This window comes from Leptidea sinapis, chromosome 1 (genome assembly GCF_905404315.1).
Source record: "Leptidea sinapis chromosome 1, ilLepSina1.1, whole genome shotgun sequence".
Classification (NCBI taxonomy): domain Eukaryota; kingdom Metazoa; phylum Arthropoda; class Insecta; order Lepidoptera; family Pieridae; genus Leptidea; species Leptidea sinapis.
The window spans coordinates 16,005,150-16,025,818 of NC_066265.1; the positions used below are offsets into that span (position 1 = coordinate 16,005,150).

Below are 20,669 nucleotides of genomic sequence, written 5' to 3' on the forward strand. Positions count from 1 at the left end.
ATGAATCATCTTTCTCAAGCACCACATTCTGAAAGCGTCTATCTTCTTCTTTTCACCTTCTCGTAGTTTCCATGTTTCAACAGCACACGAAAATATTATATTTATAAGTTACTGAATGAAAAATCTATAATTAAAATTAAATCGCCTAGTTGAGCAAAAACAAGCGGCACGGCCATACCTTCCTTTTTTCGAAGCAGTTCAGGCCATTTTCAACCCCCTATAGCTTCGTTTTTGGTAAAACTACAAGCCTACAATACAAAAAACTACAATACTTTTGACAATCACACTAAAATATCTAATTTAATATTATATTACTTGTGAGATACAATGTGTTTTTAAAAATAACCAAAGAAGAAGTTAATCTATTTATTTAAAACATAAATCGGGGAGCGCTCTGAGGAGCTGTTCGGGTTGATTCCAGCGGCCGAATTCCACTATCGGAAATTACGTGCAAAGTACCACCCGCATCACGTACCACGTTGACGTCTGGCATTCCACAACCGCGCATTTTGCAAGAAATTTGCTTGCTTGCCTTCAAGAAAAAAGCACCTTAAAGGCCGGCAACGCATTTCTTGACACCTGTTGTAAAAAAAAAATCAAATTTCTATATTTGTTAATAATATATGTACCTACATAATTACTTATTAAAGCAATTTACAATTAAGCCTTATATATTTACGTATCAGAAAACTTATTTCTACAACCCTATCTACGTGTTGAGGGATAAAACTTTATTATGCTTAAGAAACTAATACATAAGGTTTGTGGGGGAAAATCCAGGAAACTGGGAAAACCAGGCTATTTGCGACACCTGTTGATATGCTTACTATAAGATGTTTGTTAGGTGAGATAATTACGTAATAACTTAATACAGAAGGACCGTTAAGCAGGGACTGAATAAATTGACCGACTTATTATTACATGGATCTCACAACTTTTTACGGTAGATGAAATGAGTTGCGAGACTTGTTTTTTTTACAAATTATTTTTTTGATGGCATTATTATATACCCAATTACGATGGAAATAATTTTTTTCTAAAGAAGTCTAAGCTTTGGACAGAATACCCGTGGAAAGTCATTGGAGATTATATTTCCGGTGAAATAAATCTGCCTGCACCTATATCTCCAGTTCTCGAATAAATCATTGAAATTGAAATTGACCACCCTGTCGAGTACAATAAAACAATCAAGGCTGAATATTACAAGCTCGGTAGGCTCACTCAACCGTGGAATGGCTTATAAAATGCGAAATTTTGTGCCTCGCTTGGCTTACAGTGTATTCCGAATATACGTGCCTTTACTGTAGTATCACCTGTATTGGTCTTGGTACTATCGTCTGGTCTGGCCTTGGTCATTACAAATCGATGCACTGTTTTCAATTTCAGGGTTTATAAAATAACTTTTTATTACTTAAATTTTTCTTTAATGTTCCTTCCTCTTCAAGTATATAATGCCACTTTCTGAAATACTTAGTATGGCTTTTTGGTAGACTAACCAGTAGGGGGCTCCTTTGCACAGGATGCTCTCTAGATTATGGGTACCACGACGGTTCCTTTTTCTGCCGTGAAACAGTAATGTCTAAGCATTATTGTGTTTCGGTCTGAAGGGCGCCGTTGTGGTGTGTGTGTGTAATCGGCAAATGAGACTTAACATCTTATGTCTCAACGTGACGAGCGAAATTGTAGTGCCGCTCTGGATTTTTAGGTTTTGCAAGAATCTTAAGTGGAACTGCATTGTAACATTTTTTTTTTTCAGGGTAGACCTATATAAGATACACAATACCACAATACATTATTTTCTTTGATCTCAAAGGGTTTAGACAGCTTTTTAGTTAAAAGCTCCCAGACGGCTAATTTTTCCGACACCTCCAGCAAATATTGTTAATAACATAAACTTAACAAATTATATACAATATCCTTTGGGAACCATGCTATTCATTGGTGTAAACGTGAACGGACTGACAGAAGCTGCGAAGGACTTTGTCTTATAATATGTAGTGATAGAATGCGTCAAATGACAATTCAAATGAACCTAAACACGGCTGGGAAACCACGGACTAGTAAAAAAAGAAGAACTCTGCGCCGTGATATCAGCAAGTGAATTTATACTAGTGTGTGTGCGGTTATGGGGTGTACCAGTTACACTATTTTTTCTCCCTTAAATAATCATATATCCACCAATACTTTTATAGTATTGTCTTTACACTTTTTCACAACGCACGACGGCATTTTTAAAATACTTTACTGCGACGCAAACTGATCTGTCACAGGCGATGGCAAATCTCATAATGGCTACCGATCGGCTTGTATTAGTGTAAGTGTGTGCGTGGGGCTATGTATTTACACATTTACCGGCTTGTTTTGTTGCCTCACTGTTTTGTAAGGTGACACGGAGTCCTTCTTGTTTTACTCGTCCGTGTGGGAAACACGGTCTTATTTAGGAGTTCTGATGACTTCACACTCCAGCTTAATTACGAGATCAGTTCGACTCCTTTAGTATGTGGTAGGTAATGGTCGCTTCACTATCTTGTCGACTTCAAATGAGCCCTTTTAGAGACGAAACACTAATCCTCATCTGCTTACAAAAATTACAAGAAATATTAAACATTGGATGTTTTGAATTGTTTGGTAAATTGGGCTCATTTGAATAAATGTTATATAAATTTGTATTCTGTTTCAAGCTGAATTTCCATTGGATTTCGTTTAAATCCCTCGTTTTGTAAATGTCGTGTAGAGACATTTCAGCTTACAGCACCTTAAATGACTTCGACATTGACAAGAATACGCAAAAGCCTTTGACCTATTATACTTTGAAAGCATTTTGAGAGCAGCGCTGTTTGCACCCGTTTGAGCAATGTGAAATACACGTACAATAGATATGAATGTGGGATACTATTTAACATTAGTCGCCTCTGTGTCGTAATACGATAATATATAACGATAATAGTTAACAGAATCTTTAAGAAATTACTTTATATGATGTGTTTCATTCCTCTATAGCAGTCGATTATGGCCATATGTCGTCTTTGATTGTTATTACCATTGACTTACGGCCGTTGCCAATATACTATCTACAGATAGAGGCAAAATTACTACCTTCTACTGCCAGTAATTAGCTGTCAATAATCTGAACCTGCCCCAATATACCCGATAAGTCGTTTTTATCGCCTTATATTGGGACGCGTGAATTGCAATTTCTATACATACTTCTATCGCTGGTAAACTATACGTTCTCCCATTGACAGACAGCGTGAACGGATAAGGTGAGTTACCGTCGATAAGTTTATTGGGATAGAAAAGTCAACGATAGTTACGATTTTTATCTCAAGTTGGCCACAACTGGAGATAGGGTGAAAATTGGGAACAGCCGTTTGTTAGTTAGTTAACGACCTGTCAATCGGTTATGGTAACAATAGATTCGCTTTCCTTTTGTATCTTGCTGTATGTCCGTAAGAGATATTCTTCTCTCTTGAATGTTTCTCTATACGCTAGTATATTTTAAGCTTAGATTTTTTATACATCTAGATAGAGCCTTTTGCTGTTAGACAACAGATGAGATCAGGCAAGGTTTATTACATCAGTGTGCATCACAGCTACGTCTTACACCCGTGATACGTTAGTCACTTTGTTTGAGTGTGTGTGTGTTGCTCAAAATAGAGGCTAACGTTATTGCTATATTTGTTCGTCATATTCAAAGGTGTAACAGTCTATCTAGACTTATAAGTAACATAAGATAATAGCGGACCCGACAGACGTTATCCTGTACAGACGTCTTAAATTTGAAAAATCGGTCCAGCCGTTAGGAGGACATCACCAACATACACATGGGCAGGAGAATTATAAATGGACTGAATTGAGAATATTTCTCAACAAAAAAATCAAAATCAGTCCAGCAGTTTAGAAGGTACTTCAATTGTGAATCTAAATCATTCTCGAATCCACCTGAAGGCACACAGAAAATTTTCAGCCGTCTGGGACCTTTCAACGAAAACGCTATCTAAGCCCTTTGAGATATTACAAAATAATGTATGGCGGAATTGTGTATCTACAGAAAAGTCCATGATGGCTTATGATTATCTTTTAATGATAACAAACTATATCCATTTTAATATTTGAAAAGATTGGCAATTATAAAGCGGTTATGGAAAAGCTCTTTACACAAATGCGATATTAATCATTAACTTTGATTACACATTTCCGACGGCTTTAGACTACATTTACAAATAAAATTTTATGAACGATGCGGGATTCAAACCCACGACCTCCGGCGTTCCGTGCCGGTGCTCTAACCAATTGAGCTAACCGTTCGAGTACCGCTTCGTTATAAAATTCTGTTTGCTTTGTTCAACTCTCAGATTGTGGCTTCATCTACGACGACCTGTATAGCTGAGTGGTTAGCGATCCTACCTACTAAACTAGAGGTCCCGGGTTCGAATCCCGGTAGGTGCAAGCATTTATATGATGAATATGGATGTTTGTTTCCGAGTCATGGATGTTTAAATGTTTTAATGTATGTTTATATGAATTTATATATGTTTAAGTAAATATTGTATTAAATATATCATTGTCTTGTAACCCATAACACAGGCTATAGATGCTTAACTTGGGGCAAGATAATTTGTGTAAAAAAAGTGTGTCAATATTATTATTATTATTTACAGGATCTACTTTACAGTTGATAACCTGCTCAACCCCAATATTTGCATATTAGGAAATTGACTTGATTTTGTTTTTCAAATTTTATTTGTGTATTAATCCTAGAAGTGAGGGTTATCACTTTAAAAACATAACATATTGTTTAGACTACATTATTCACGAATACATACAACATTTTTATCTATTGACAGAACAGCATCTGTCACTAGTCAGATAGTCTGTGTATAAAATACTTTTCTCAAGATTCTAATTATTTTGACCCGCGTTATAATTACTAGATGTTTCCGTTCGCGTATGCAAATGCTTATACTGGCCGTAATTATTCCCAGTCAATTAAACAAATGATTTTAGTTTTCTTTAGTGTTAATTCCGCCAATTTTGTTGTGGGCGGCGGTGATCACTTAACAACAGGTGACCCGTATGCTCGTTTGTCCTCCTATTCCATAAAAAAAAAAAACAATTCGACACGTGGTTCGCCTCTACACGGGGCATCCTCAGGACGTGTTGTCTCGTCATAATTTGGCACGATGCTGAATCAAATGTGCCGGTTAGCCGCTCTTTTATACCCTCATCCCATGAAATGACGCTGTTGTGACGTATTACCCCCGGAAGAGATGCGTAACATAGGTGATGGGACTAAATTTTCCCAGTCAATTATCTAATTACGAATTTAAAATAATAAAAAAATTATATGAAATTTTAAAAATAATAAATAATTTACCTACATTATATTAAAATATTATTAATTACTTAAAAAAATTGCATAGAATGAAGAAGCCATAATTGTTAATAGAAAATACTATAAAAAAAATATAATGTTAAAGAGAATTTATCTTATACTGTTATTTTAAGTAATCTTGGTTTAAAATACATATTTGTAGTGGATATTTATTTTTCACCGACAACAGAGCAGATCTTTTAGGGCATTTTCTGTCACACTATAATATGCGAACCCCTAAAATAATCTGAAAATGTTGCGGGACAAAAGCTAATTACGATAACTGAAAACAATTTAAATAAAGCACATAATTATAACTGCTACATGCAACTAACAGTTGAGACTTAACTCATTAATCCAACAGTAATTCTCGGAAAACATGCTATCAGTATACACGAGTTTGTTATAGGGTCTTTGTGTACTTTATAATAGGGTTTAAAAGTACACGGTTTAATTGGGTTTATAAGTATTGCACAGGATGCCGGCTAGATTATGGGCACCACAACGGCGCCTATTTCTGCCATGAAGCAGTAATGTGTAAACATTACTGTGTCGGTCTGAAGGGCGCCGTAGCTAGTGAAATTACTGGGCAAATGAGACTTAACATCTTATGTATGAAGGTGACGAGCGCAATTGTAGTGCCAATCAGAATGTTTGGGTTTTTCAAGAATCCTGAGCGGCACTGCTTGTAATGGGCAGGGCGTATCAGTTACCATCAGCTGAACGTCTCGTCTCGTCCCTTATTTTCATAAAAAAATACGTATTGTTTTGAAATATTCAAATATTATTAGGAAAAATATATATAACTAGCGGATGCCCGCGACTTTGTCGCGTAGAAAAGGATTTAAAAAAAATAATAAGCAAGTTTGTAATTGAAGGTTATCTTATGTCCTATTCCAGTGTTATATGATTCTTATTACGAGGAAGATTGCTATGGCAAACTAAACCTATTATTGGTATAGCTATATATTGGCTACCTATATTGGCTCATCGACGTGAATTTAGGTTAGGTTTGTATGGAAAGGTAGTAATAAAATTGTTACCTTGCACTTTAATAATCAATGTATATAAGTCAAAGTCAAAGTCAAATAAACTTTATTCAATTAGGCTTAACTTTCTTTTAAACCAAAGGTCGAATTGATATGAATTATTGTTTAAATGCACGCACGATGTTGCTAACTGTCTATAAATACATAAATGTTCTTTATGATAATGCTTACTAAGAGGTGACCTCGGGAGCTATTTTAAACTAGAGTGACCTAAAAACAAGCCTTAAAAACATTGATTTTCTCCCTTGGAAAACAATGTACTATTCAAACTTTTAATTGTCATGTTACTATAGAAAATAACTCTCATTTCATCCTCAAAAGCCTTTTGGCGAAAAATCAGAATATACAAATGATTTAAGTTTTAATTAGTGTTAATTCCGCCAATATTTGTTTTTAAAAAAATTCGACACGTGTTTCACCTCTACACGAGGCATCCTCAGGACGTGTTGTCTCGCCAAAATCTGGCACGAGACTGAATCATATGAGCCGGAAGCCGCTCTTTTATACCCTCGTCCCATGAAATGACGCGCTGTGATTGGTCGGCTGTTGTGACGTATTACCCCCGGAAGAGACACGTAACACAGGTGATGGGACTAAATTTGTTTGTTCATTCAACAATGTAAACATGTTATTTTTGTGTTTTATTATTTCTAATTGCACTAACACATTTAAGCGAAATCCTTTTTCACATGTATGTAAAATATTAAAATTATTATTGTTTCCGAGTGAGTGACCTGTATCAATTAAATGTTTCGCGAAATGTGATTTTTCGGGATGATTATTCTTAAATGCGGCAATATGTTCCTTTAATCTAATTTCAAAATTTCGACCTGTTTGACCTATATATACCCCGTTACAAGTGTCACAACTTAGTTTATAAACGCCGGATTTTTCGGAATTATTTAATTGATCTTTGCCATAACATATTCGACTGTCATTGTGATTCGTTCGGAAGGACACATTAATATTGTTTTTCCTAAATATTTTAGCTATTTTATCTGATATTGGACCAATATATGTCAAACTACCCACATATTTGGTATTTGATTGTAGTGGGACGGGATAAAGTTCTGAATTAATTGAATGTTTTTGTTTATTTTTAATTATCTTGTTCACTAACTGTTTTTTATAGCCGTTGGAAACCGCGATTTGGTATATTCTATTAAGTTTTCTCGCGAAGTTGTCACGGGACAGTGGGACTGACATTAATCTGTAAACATAGCAGCGGAAGGCGGCTAGTTTATGTTGTACGGGGTGGCAAGATGACGCGAGAATAGCAATATATGACGGCTTTCTATAGATTTGCAATTCTAATTTATTATTTACTCTTGTTTATGTTAAATCCAAAAAATTAAGAGATTGGTTTGATTCGAATTCCAATTTAAACTTTATTTTTGGGTGGATCTTATTAATTTTATTAATGAAAAGATCGATTTGACGTTCGGGCAAAATCAGAAATCGTGCCGTTCTTTGCAACACATAAAAATATTGATTATATACCACAATTCTATATATAAATATTGTATTATTGTTTCAGATTGTGCAATAAGAATAAGAAATGCCCGAACGGGGCGTATTCACTCCGGCTACTTGCCCCGAGCCCACGGCTGCAGACTGTCCTTCCCCAAGCCTTCAACTAGAAACGCCTTGCTCCTGGAGCTCCATAAGCTAAACGTCCCATGTTCATCAGGGTATATCAAATACGCACCAAACACTCCCACACTCTGCGGGAAACTGGAGCAACTGTCACCCCAACAAAGAAAGTATCTTTATCAGTCTTCGTCCAAAACCCTCGATTTGGAGATCCGTGGCCGACCTACGTTCGCCGTGACGTACCGCTTAGTAGACTACTGTCATGAAGTTCTACTGACGGCTAGAAACGGCTCGTTCGAAGTCGGACCAGCGGTTAAACTCTTCTGTTCCTATAAGTTACACTTGCCTTTCGGAAACCGTGTCGCCTTAAGACTTCAGATGGGCTCTAGGCCCGCTAGTGAAATCTCCAATATAATCCACGAAGATACTCATCCTTACTGCCGAGGTATGCAACTCAACTTGCAGGACGGCTTATCGAAGTGGAAGCATTGCTCTCAACCAGGTGATCCCCTGAGAAGTGTTCAAATCATCTCCGAGGCAAACGCCATAAGATTAAATATAAGTGTAGTTAGTAGGAGGAACTCTACAGCTATGTGGCTCAAAGTTTGGTGGATGGATAAGCCTATCGAGGATGTTGTTGGCTCATGTGAATACGGGTGGGTGGTGGCTGGCGACTTTTGTGTGACTTCTGTGAGAGGTGCCAAGAGATCGTGGAAGCAAGCTGAAGCGGAATGTGTGAAACTCGGAGGACATCTAGCGAGTATATCAAGCGATCGACAGCAACATATTATTGACCAACTCCTTATAAATACGTAAGTAGGTTATGATATACATACATACATACATAAAATCACGCCTCTTTCCCGTAGGGGTAGGCAGAGACCACTTCTTTCCACTTGCTACGATCCTTACATACTTCTTTCGCTTCGTCTACTTTCATTATTCCTTTCATACATGCTCTCCGGTTTAGGGTACTCTTGACCTGGCCTTTTTTCAAGACGTCCCTGATTTGATCTTGAAACGTCCGCCTAGGTCTACCCCTTCACACACTTTCATTGACACTGTCTTCATACACTTTCTTCGTCAATCGTTCTTCATTCATTCTCTCGACATGTCCAAACCATCTCAGCATACCTTTCTCAATTTTTGTCACAACATCTTCTTTCAGACCACAACGTTTCCTTATCTCACTATTTCTTATCCTGTCACTCAGTTTAACTCCTATCATACTTCTCAACGCTCTCATCTCAACTGCATTTATTCTGCTTTCATGTTTCTTCTGCCATACCCAACTTTTACTTCCGTACATGAGTGTTGGAACCAACACCCCCTCATGCACAGCCAAGCGAGCCTTATTAGACACCTTCTGACTGTTCATAAAGGAGTGCAAAGCTCCATTCACCATGTTTCCTGCATTCACTCTTCTTTCAATATCACTCTCATACTTTAATGATATACCATTAACAAATTAATTATAATCATCAATCACTCAAGTGTTTACTACTTACTTGGAGTTTTTTTTATATATGAGGGGGGAAATGGGCTACAGACTCACGTGATGAGAAGTGGTGGAGGAAACCGTCCATGGACATCAGTGAATCAGGGCTCAAGAGATGCGTTGCCGGCTTCAAGTTGCTTGAAGGCCCCTGAGTCGTACTGGTTCAGAAGAACTGTAGCGGTTAATTAATTTATTAAAAGTGACAGTGTGAGGCAAGAAGTTCCTCACAAAATGCATGATTGTAGATTGCCAGATGTTAGCATAATTCGGATGAAAGTAAATTCCAATCATTCAATAAAACATCAAACAATTTTTTTTAGATCTATAATTTTTGTAGCATCATAATATCGTAGAGTAACACTATGTTGCCTGTATGTTGACCCGACCTCTTGCTAAAATTTTAAATTTGAATTATATTGTTCGACCGCCGCCGGACCGCACCATAGTATCGCGCACTCGGTTGATCATCGTCGTAACTATTAAAAATATTTATCCAAAGTGATGCAGCATGAAAGGCAAAGTTTATCTACTTTATGTAACAGAAGCGATAAAGTATTTATTTTGATATACGAATCACCTAAACTACCAATTGTGATTTAAAATAAATTTTAAATTTTTATTATATTTTATGGTTTGGCGATAGTAGGACTATTTATTATAAAGATTTTCATGTATACATATATGTATACGTGTGACCAATGACGTTCTATAAAACGTCATTGCGTGTGACTCTAACGGCTCTTATGGCAAATATTTTTCCTAATTACTTCACACTTATCGTTTTATTTTAGACTAGCTATATGTGTTGCCTTTATTCGATTACCTAAAGTGACTTCACAAAGGATGTCAAGTACTTTAAGATAATGATTAGCTGTTTCCGCCAGCTTCATTGGGCGAATTTTAAAAGGAAATAAATGAAGGAACGTTGGGATTCGAAAAATAGGTAGCCATAAACCAACCATCTAGGATAAATTTAGCATCGAATGGTAGTAGTTTCATGTCAAACAAAGAACTATTTTCATTATATATATATGTGTGTATATATACATATACTATAATACTACTACTACTCGTATTTTTGAGGTGCAAGAATAACAAGCAAACTTCCTTTCCATGCATTTTTACAAAGTTTTGCGTTTGTAATATTAGTAGGATTAGTAGTATAGCAGATACATAAATAAATCAACGGTGAAAATATGATTGCGTGCCGCATCGAAACGATCACTAAAAAATGTGACAAATTGCTTTACCGCACTTCCATCAATCTTTCTCTAAAGATTACCAAAAAGTCTTCGAACTTTTTAACTTCCTGTTCCAAATCTGGAAGCATTAAATGGAAAATGGAAAGATTTAGCTTATCACTCATAAGGAATTGGAGACATCGCTGCGAACGGTCTGTTTTACACTTGAGAAATTACTAGAACGTTAATGTAATGGGAAAATGGAGTGGGAGGGTCCTTTGCACAGGATGCCGGCTAGATTATGGGTGTGGTACCCATGGCATGAATAAGTCCTGGGCTTTGAATTCATAAAGTTGAATCATTTTTATCGGATATTAATTCTGGGAAAAATCTGAAGGTCGGGAAATTAAAAAAGCGCATAGAACCAAAAGTAGATAGTGTTGTTAGCCCAGCAGAAATAATTAAAATTTTCAGATCCTTAGAAATGAAAAAAACTGCTGATATATGGGGCATATCTGTAAAAATAATAAATTCTGTTATTGACGTCATAGCACCAAATCTAGCACTAGTTTTTAATAGCTGTATTGAACATGGCGTGTTTCCTGACCTTCTGAAGTATAGTAAAATTACATCAATATTTAAATCGGGACTCACCTCTGACCCGGATAACTATCGCCCTGTTTCGGTGTTGCCGACCCTTAGTAAAAATTTTGAAAAAAATATTTTAAGCCAAATGCTTACTCACTTTAACACTTATAAGTTACTTCATATAAAACAATTTGTCTTTACTAGGGGACGCTCGACTACGGATGCAGGTGTTGAACTCATGAGGAATATTTTTGAGGCTTGGGAAGAATCACAGAATGCACTTGGTATCTTCTGTGATTTCTCTAATCCTTTTGATTGTGTTCAACATTCAACGCTGGTCAGGAAGCTATGTCACTATGGTATAAGAGGATCTGCACTCGATCTTCTGATCTCATATTTAAATAATAGGATTCAGAGGGTCGAGGTGAATAGCAGGAGAACTCCTGGGACTCCTCTCGGTATGGGGGTACCACAAGGGTCTATTCTTGATCCCCTCCTCTTCCTAATTTATATAAACGATCCACCTAAACTTGTAGAAAAAAAGACAAGGTGTTATTGTTTGCGGATGATACTTCACTTATATTCAAAGTGAAACGAAGCCAAGTTTGGTATGACGAAGTAAACAATGCAACAATCTGATATCGTGTACTGATTTAGCGCCAATAACTTATTGTTAAATAATCATAAAACCAAATATATTAAATTCACCGCGCCAAATGTCATAAATGTAGATGCGAATAATTTATTAAATGGAGAGGTGGTAAAACCAGTGGAATCTGCTATATTTCTTGGCATTACTCTTGATTCCAAATTGTAGTGCCGCTCAGAATTTTTGGGGTTTTTCAAGAATCCTGAGCGGCACTGCATTGTAATGGGCAGGGCGCATCAATTATCATCAGCTGAACGTCCTACTCGTCACGTTCCTTATTTTGATAAAAAAATGCACGTTTAAGAAAAGAACTTACTTAAAAAAACTAACTGACTTGAAGGATAATAATACCTTAAATTACGATTCCTATCATATAACGATTTCTTTGTTATAATATTATACCCAAAAACTCAATCCCTTAACAGGTTTATACTAAAAAACAACTTTTCATTAGTATAATTTTGAATGAATGAAAAACTTGTCATTGCACCAATAGCTTCTGACAGCTATCACAATCGCGTTCTAACAAGATTCTGTCTCAGACTTAAACAGAACATGATGGAGCATTAGCCGCAGTTGTCAATCAGTCGAACTGTGACAAGTGAAAGTCTATCCAACCCGAATATTTATTGGTTGAGTTGAAAATATTCTAGCGTAGAAAAGCTAGTACGATGGATAAAGATTAAATACACTTCATCCCACTTTTTCGAGTAAAGTATTCGTATGATTCTTTTTCATTAGTTTAATAACTCTGCTCAATTTTTGCAATAAGAATATACTTGGCCATAGTTCTGTTTAGTTAAAAATATTATCTTAGTTTAAGTATATTTGAGTAGCGTTTATTTGATTTAGACTTTCACTTTAAGTCTTGGCATAAACGCGCCGATTTCTGCCGCATACCTATGGTGCACTTGTACTGTTATGATCCACTTGCTTATGCCTTCAAAGGCAAACGTGATGGTAGATATTTATGGATTTGATACATTCCATCTTAGGGTATTTATGTATGTTATGTAGAGCGGTATCTGGCTACTTATCAGATAATATTTTGACATTCATGCATAATGCGCAGATGGTATAACTAGTTGGGCTGCTTAATCCATCATTTATTTGAATAAAGACCGAAATATTTTACAGACCTGGTGCTGGCACGGATGACGTGTACTGGATCGGAGCCACTGACGCTGTGCACGAGGGAGAGTTCAGGTGGTCAGATGGACTGCCCTTCTCTTACGCACGTAAGTCATTTTTGTTACTCCATTTTTCTCAGGATGGTGTACTTTAAAGTCAATATTTTGCAGTATAAACGCTTAAAATCAAGTAAGTTGTTAAGAAAATGCGTTCTGTTTCGTAAAATTTGGTTCCTGCAACTTCTCTGGTTTTCTGTTCATATTTTTTTTACTAAAAATAAGGGCTAGACGAGCAGGGCGTTCAGCTGGTGGTAATTGATACGCCCTGCCCATAACAATGAAGTGCCGCTCAGGATTCTTGAAAAACACCATAAAACCTGAGCGGCACTACAATTGCGCTCGTCACCTTGAGATATAAGATATTGAGTCTCATTGGCCTAGTAATTTCACTAGCTACAGTGCTTATTTAATGTTTGTCTATATGGAAATATATTGTTAGTCTATGGCTACTCCATGTCCCATCACTCCGCCAATTTCTTATAGATACAATCTTTACTTCAGTTATGTTCGCCTGGTACCAATAACAAAAACGCGCTGTGTTAGTAGACACTACGGATGAGTAAAAAAAGAAGGACTCCATGTCACCTAACAAAACATTGAAGCACCAAAACAAGTCGGTAATCGTGAAAATACATAGCCCCACGCACACACTTTCACTAATACAAGCCGATCGGCCGCTATTATGAGATTTGCCATCGTCTGTTACAGATCAGTTATTCGCAATAAAATATTTTAAAAATGCTATCGTGCGTTGTGAAAAAGTGTAAAAACAATACTATAAAAGTTTTTGTGGCCATATGTAATTATTTAAGGGAGAAAAAATTGTGTAAGTGGTATCCCCCGTAACCGCACATTCACTAGCATTAAGGTGCTTCACTTGTTAATATCACGGCGTGGACTACTTCTTTTTTTACTCGTCCGTGGTAGACACATTACATTATCTACCACGCATAAGGACAGATAGACAGCCTCTTATAATATAGTGTTACAAAGATTAACCTCAAGTTATATTCCAAGCTAATTTGTCCTTTGATTCCAAAGCATAACTCCACTTAACCCCTTAAATATTCCGTTGTTGATGCACCCACTTAGAGAAGTCTAGACAAAGGATTATTATCATTACGTTTGCAATTAGCAAATAGATTAAATTGAACAAGGTTCTTATTGGATTAAGTTCTATTAGTAAATGGCTTGGATGTATTTCAAATAGTTGCGAAGCAAATAAAACATTCAGCTGATCATATAGAGCGGAATAGATGTATCAAATTCATATTCAAATTAGATATTTTTGTTATGACAATAAGGGATGAGACGAGCAGGACGTTCAGCTGATGGTTATAGATACGCCGTGCCCGTTACAATGCAGTGCCGGTCGGGATTCTTAAAAATCCCAAAAATTCTGATCGGCACTACAATAATTGCGCTCGTCTCCTTGAGACATAAGATGTTAAGTCTCGTTTGCTCAGTAATTTCACTAGCTACAGAGCCCTTCTGACTGAAACAAAATAATGCTCATACATTACTGCTTCACCGCAGAAATAGGTGCCTATAGAGAATATTTTCAAAATAGGATTTAAAGTCACTTATTGAACATCAAAAACTACATTCGATATAGTATGCCTCAGACCTTGACCTGAGAAGAACGGGCGCAAAATCTCAACGGGAGTTTTTTAATTTCACTACAATATAATACATAGTAAGTTATATCGTACAATAAAACTTATTATGAAATAGCCTGAGGGTTTCGCTGTTCCCAATCTGTGGTACCATTAAGAAAGTCATTTATGTTATAGTAATCTTTAACACACAAACGTTTTTGACAATTCTATTGAATTTCCTAACTCATTTGTTTTGTAAAAGCATATACATCGCGCAATAAAAACTGACTAACACGACTTAACCGAGTAGATGCATATCAAGTTTATGTTTGTTCCTCGTTTTAACATTATGTTTGTCAGTCTATAACAAATTCGTTAATGTGCTTATGAACACACAGAACATTATCAAGTATATATTGAGATGCTACAGCTCAATTTTTATTTCTGTAATTTTTTCTCTGAATGATTTTTTTGGATCTAGGTTATAAATAGCGCAAATAGCCCCCTTCTGCAGCACAAAGCCATTTATTAGCCAATCCTTCAATATGGGAGCCCCATTGTAATTTGATAAAACCGTTGAATCTCTCCGCAGAGCCTCCGGTCCACTCGCACTAATATGTTTTCGATTTTCAAATTCATATATACGTTTATTCGACACTTTATTTGGTCTGTAAGGCTCTTGTTATTCATCTGGTGTTACAAGAGAGTGTATGCTGCATGATTCTATAAAGAAAACTCTATTATTTGTTATAACAAAATGATAAAAATCTTTAATATATTCTTAGTCACAATTGCTTTCCTTTTGATCTGGTTTTGAGGCGACCGTGATTACTTTAGGCAAATATTGTAACAAACTCGTGATTATTTTGGCTAAAACAATGAAAGTATGTCTAGACGGTTTGGCGGCACAGAGCAGCATAAAACACTTATCTTGATAAATATCTGACTTCTGACTGTCTCAATGGACGGGGTTAGCAAAGCATGGGGTGATTTATGACAACTATTGTACTACATGACCTGAAAACTAGATCGTCCAATTATCTATGTTATGAGTATTGATCGATAACAGTGGGGGTTAATTGGATTGTTTGTAACACATACATATTCATGTATTGTGCTAAGCGAAGCAGTCAGGGATTATATTACGGTGCAAAGTTCGTTGATCCATGAAAACGTGATTTCTTCGGCATTATATTTACGATGACGCAGTTCACTTATCTTGTTATTTGATCATAATTCTTTCGTCTCCCATTTGTTACAATTGTACCAGTTATTAATCGTATTCTATTTAGAATTTTAAGATGGGTTCTATGTTTATTTCTTATAATATCACAAATCGCGTGGCCTAATCTATGTATACAAAATTGAATCACTTTTTCCCTTGGTCACGCCCATCACGCGTGAACGGCTGGACCGATTTCGCTAATTCCTTTTTTGCTGTGTTTGTTATGGTCAGGAGAAGGTTCTTATGAAAGAATAAGAAATTTGTATTACAAAATTCGAAAACCTACATTATATGAATGGTCATTAAATGTTGTCTCATAGTGAGAAGAGAATTTATACGTTGTTGTCGATATGACTCATATGTTGTGGGCAGATAACGCCAGCTTTACAAAAAATATAAAATAAAACTATTAAATAAAATTCAAACATTAAAAAATATTATATATTTCGTTGGTTATGTTATTCCGTTTATTCTAATCAACACTACAATTCAAATTGTTTAGTTTTGCAAGAGCGACAACTAAAGTCAATTTCCTAATATGCAAATATTGGGATTTAGCAGGTTATCAACAGTGAAGTAGATGCATTCGCAACCTGAGAGTTGAACAAAGTATACAAGATTTTATGACGATACGTCACTCGAACGGAATGGGAGAGGTCGTGGGTTTGAGTCCCACATCCTTGATAAAGTTTTGTTTTCAAATTTTATTTGTGTATTAATCCCAGAAGTGAGGGTTACACTTTGAAAACATAACACTACAGTTACCATAGGGATATCCTCTCAACAGGCCCTTTACACAAAGTACTGTGAATCTGTCGCCGAATACAACTTGTTGAATACCGCGTGCCTTGCTATTAATCTGCTGTTAATGGCTGTTATGTGGTTTATTACTGTGGGAATCTAAAAGCCGGTATTCAAAATTCAAACGTAAATTTACAGAGCAACGTGGACTCAATTATACAATGCATATTCTATATTGTCAATTTACCAATAGAATTAGAAGAAAATTCATTAATTTGCAATGACGATCTATACATATAACGTCATTGTTAATGTATATGAATACCTAAGTGATCGGACAGCTTAGAACTAGATTATGATTATTTTATAGCAATAGCAATGACAGTACAATATTGTATATTTCATTAAAAAGAGCGCAAAAAAAGAATGCAGAGAAAGTTTTTCGCGCCGCTTCTTCTCTCTCGGAGCGCCATTTGTTTCCGAAGCGATAGTAGTGTCTAGTATATGTGACATCAAAAATAATTCTAAAGGAATCAATTTTGAGAAAATAAATGCATTTTATGCCTTATAAAGCGTCTGTAGCGCCACAATTATTACCGTCTTTGTGCTGCAGAATTATTTATATTTGCGCTATTTGTAATTGATGTCCTAAAGAATTACTAAGAAAAAAAAAGATATTAACCGTTGTTTCTGGCAAAGGCACATTAGCGGATTTTCTAGAGACATAATACAAGAAACAAGCATTTAATTGTTATGCCACCCCTCGGATAAATCAACTTAGAAAGACTTTTGTTGGGCGATTTATATGCTTTCGCAACATGGTCATCACAAATGTACAAAACACATGCATTGCGAAATTCAAAAGAATTTTTTATAAGAACGTTACTTTGATAAAAGTTACTATAACATTAAAGACTTTCTAAATTACAACATACTTAGAGGATTCAGCTACTGCCCTCAGGCTATTTAATTTATAAACTTTTATTTTAAAATTCGGACTTCTTGCCCGACAAATGATAGATTTTGACGTTTCATAAGATTTAATATGTAATCTGAATAAAAATACTTGCATTTGGATTGAATTAAATTAATATAAATTGAATAATTATTAATTAATTACAACACATGGAACATGGAGGATCACCCTTAGGCTTTTTAATGAACAAATTTTATTGTAACAATATTTTATTTTAATAAAGAGGCATATCTTTTCGCATAATTTTCGGGAGATTTTAACGTTCATTAAGTGATTTTATAATCCTAGTTTAAATACGAATATATGAATTTAGATAAACATAAAGCCTACCATCCTTACCAACCAAAAATTGGAGTGGAAAGAGACGTTGATCTACATGTTATAACATAATATAATAATACAAAATAAAACTGAAAACAAAATTTTATAAACGACGAGGGACTCGAACCAGCGATCTCTAGCGTTCCATGTGAGTGCTCTTACCAACTGAGCCATCCGTTCGAGTGACGTATCGTTGATAAAATCTTGTATGCTTTGTTCAACTCTCAGGCGGCTTCATCTAAATCATACAAATCTTAATCTAAATCAAAGCATACAAGATAAATGATACGTCACTCGAACGGTTGGCTCAGTTGGTAAGAGCGCTTACACAGAACAGAGGTAGCGGATTCGAGTCCCGCATCGTTCATAAAACTTTGTTTTGAAAGAAAAAATATTTATTTTAACACACACACAAATAACAAAAAGATTTAACTTAAAAATATACAAATATAAAAACGTGTGGTGTTTAAAAAGGAGCCACTCAGCATGTATTTCAACACAAGTTTTCAGTTTTATTTGTGTAATTAATTCCAGAAGTGAGGGTTATGACTTTAAAAACATAACATTTTATTTTATTAACATATTATAATATAATAATTTGAACTTGGTATGAAATGTATCATTAGGTATTATGATAATGACATCAACCGATGGTGTGAAAATAATAGGTACTTGATTTAATCTTATTAAAAAAAATACTTTCCAAGTGTGTTATTTAAATATTTGAATAATTCCGCATGAAATAGTTATAATAAACAAAGCTTTAAGTCATACAATAACTTATATTCATCGTTATTTATAAGAACGCGATTCAGCGTATTGAAACTCCTTAAGTAAATTCGCAATAACACTTTCAATGTAATTAAAGCCTTGAGAATTCCTCGCTTTCCGTAAATTAAGAACGTTTAAGATTCTAACGTGATTCGAATCACCGAAATTGTCCATCTCTTCCCCTTAGAATTCTGTATTTCCTTATCCTGCGATGAAACTCCGCTGGTAATTTATTTGAGATTGCGAAGTATTTTGCGTCGCGTAAATTATTCCATGAAAGCAAAATATTTATCGTAATATTTCGACATTGTTTAATATCTTATTCTTTCTTGTTTAACGTTCATGACAACTTGGATATTCGCTTATGAAATATTGTATGATAATTTAAAACATTGACAGGAATTGGTGTTTTTTTGTGTCACTTATGTGAATAAAATTTAATATAATAATTGTGTGACTTGATAGGAATAAGAAAAAAAGATTATTTGTAGGAAAGCTAGATGAAATAATAAGCGATAGTGCCGCGTTTTTTTTTAACGATAAATAAGGACAAGCGAGCGTTCAACTGGTATTAAGTGATCACCGCCGCCCACATTCACCTGCTTCACAAGAGGAATCACGGGTGCGTTGTCGGCCTTATAGGAAGGGCATTTTTGAAGGTACCCATGTCATCCCGGAAACAAAGCACAAGGAAGCTCATTCGACAGCTTTGTAGTACGTGGAAGAAAGCTCCTTGAAAGCCGCACTTTTGAGGACAGCCACACATCAAGATGGTGAAGATGATATCCTAACTTGTGGCGCGTCATGCGAAGGTGGAATTCGGTAGCAGGAATCAGATGAAACAGCTCTTCGGAACACTCTCCGTGATAAATGCGGTAGACACGCAATGAAGCGACGTCTCTACGCAACGCAAAGTGATCCAGCCGATCACAGAGCACTGTTGAGTCTAAGAGGCACAAACTAATTTGGCCGGCACGCCCAGGGAAGTGACAGATGGGAATTAATAGCTAAGTCAGTGTGGTATATATTTTCGGTATATTGCTTATTCAGAAGCATGTACAAAATCTTAATATATGTAAATCCAGTGTCCTGATGTTCTTTCCCAGTGGTCTCCTAAGCTAATGAATGGATTTAAATGGGGATTTCTTCATTGACTGCAGTTTAATCTAACTTGAGAGATATGATAGTTTTTATTTCGATTTGGGACCCATAATTAATTTTATTTCCAATATTTGTTTTGTATAGACAAATTTTCTATGAGAGATTATATTATTGATGCACGGGTTGACAGTTCTGCTGTGAAACAATTTGATTATAGATGGAGCATATTTTACGAAATAATTCTTGGTGTTATGAAATATTATTGACAAATTCATAAAAAACGGCATTTTATTTATTATGTGCAGAACAACGTCTGTCAGGTCAGCTAGTTAATTTATTTATTCTTACAGATTTTAACGCCCACCACCACCGATCAAATGGTTCTGTTCGGAACTTTCATGTAGCAAATTATAGTCCAACACAACTGGGTACTATGCCAATGCGAGTCACAGACCCTAATTGTTGGACTTTCTGTTAATCTAACATCCAGATATTCTTGTGGTTACTTTGAAGTCATTCAAAACAGGAGAAGACAATAAGACTTATAGGTACTTTTAAACAAAATGAAAACAGTTTATTATTTTTACACGCTTTTTATTAGCTTCACCTGTATGTATGTATGTTTGTAAGCGACTCTTTTGTGCGCGATTTTGACCCAATTGAAACGGCAATATTTCGTTCAAACTTCGTAGATTTATCGAGGACCGTTGACAATACATTAATTTGTTAAAATTATTACAATTTTCAATTTGTAAAATAAGATTGTTAACTTATATCAAATTCATCTATCGTCTATAAGGCAGAAATTGATGTT

General features: G+C 35.6%; 1 protein-coding gene across 1 annotated transcript in view; it reads left to right on the forward strand.

The window, feature by feature from the left end:
- The window catches only part of LOC126965168 (uncharacterized), a 320,537-nt gene that overhangs the window by 210,744 nt on the left and 89,124 nt on the right, over positions 1-20,669 (forward strand). Inside the window, exons 5-6 of the mRNA XM_050808616.1 lie at positions 7,961-8,828; positions 13,070-13,170. Coding sequence (XP_050664573.1) covers positions 7,961-8,828; positions 13,070-13,170 — 969 coding nt within the window. The remainder of the gene's footprint in view (positions 1-7,960; positions 8,829-13,069; positions 13,171-20,669) is intronic.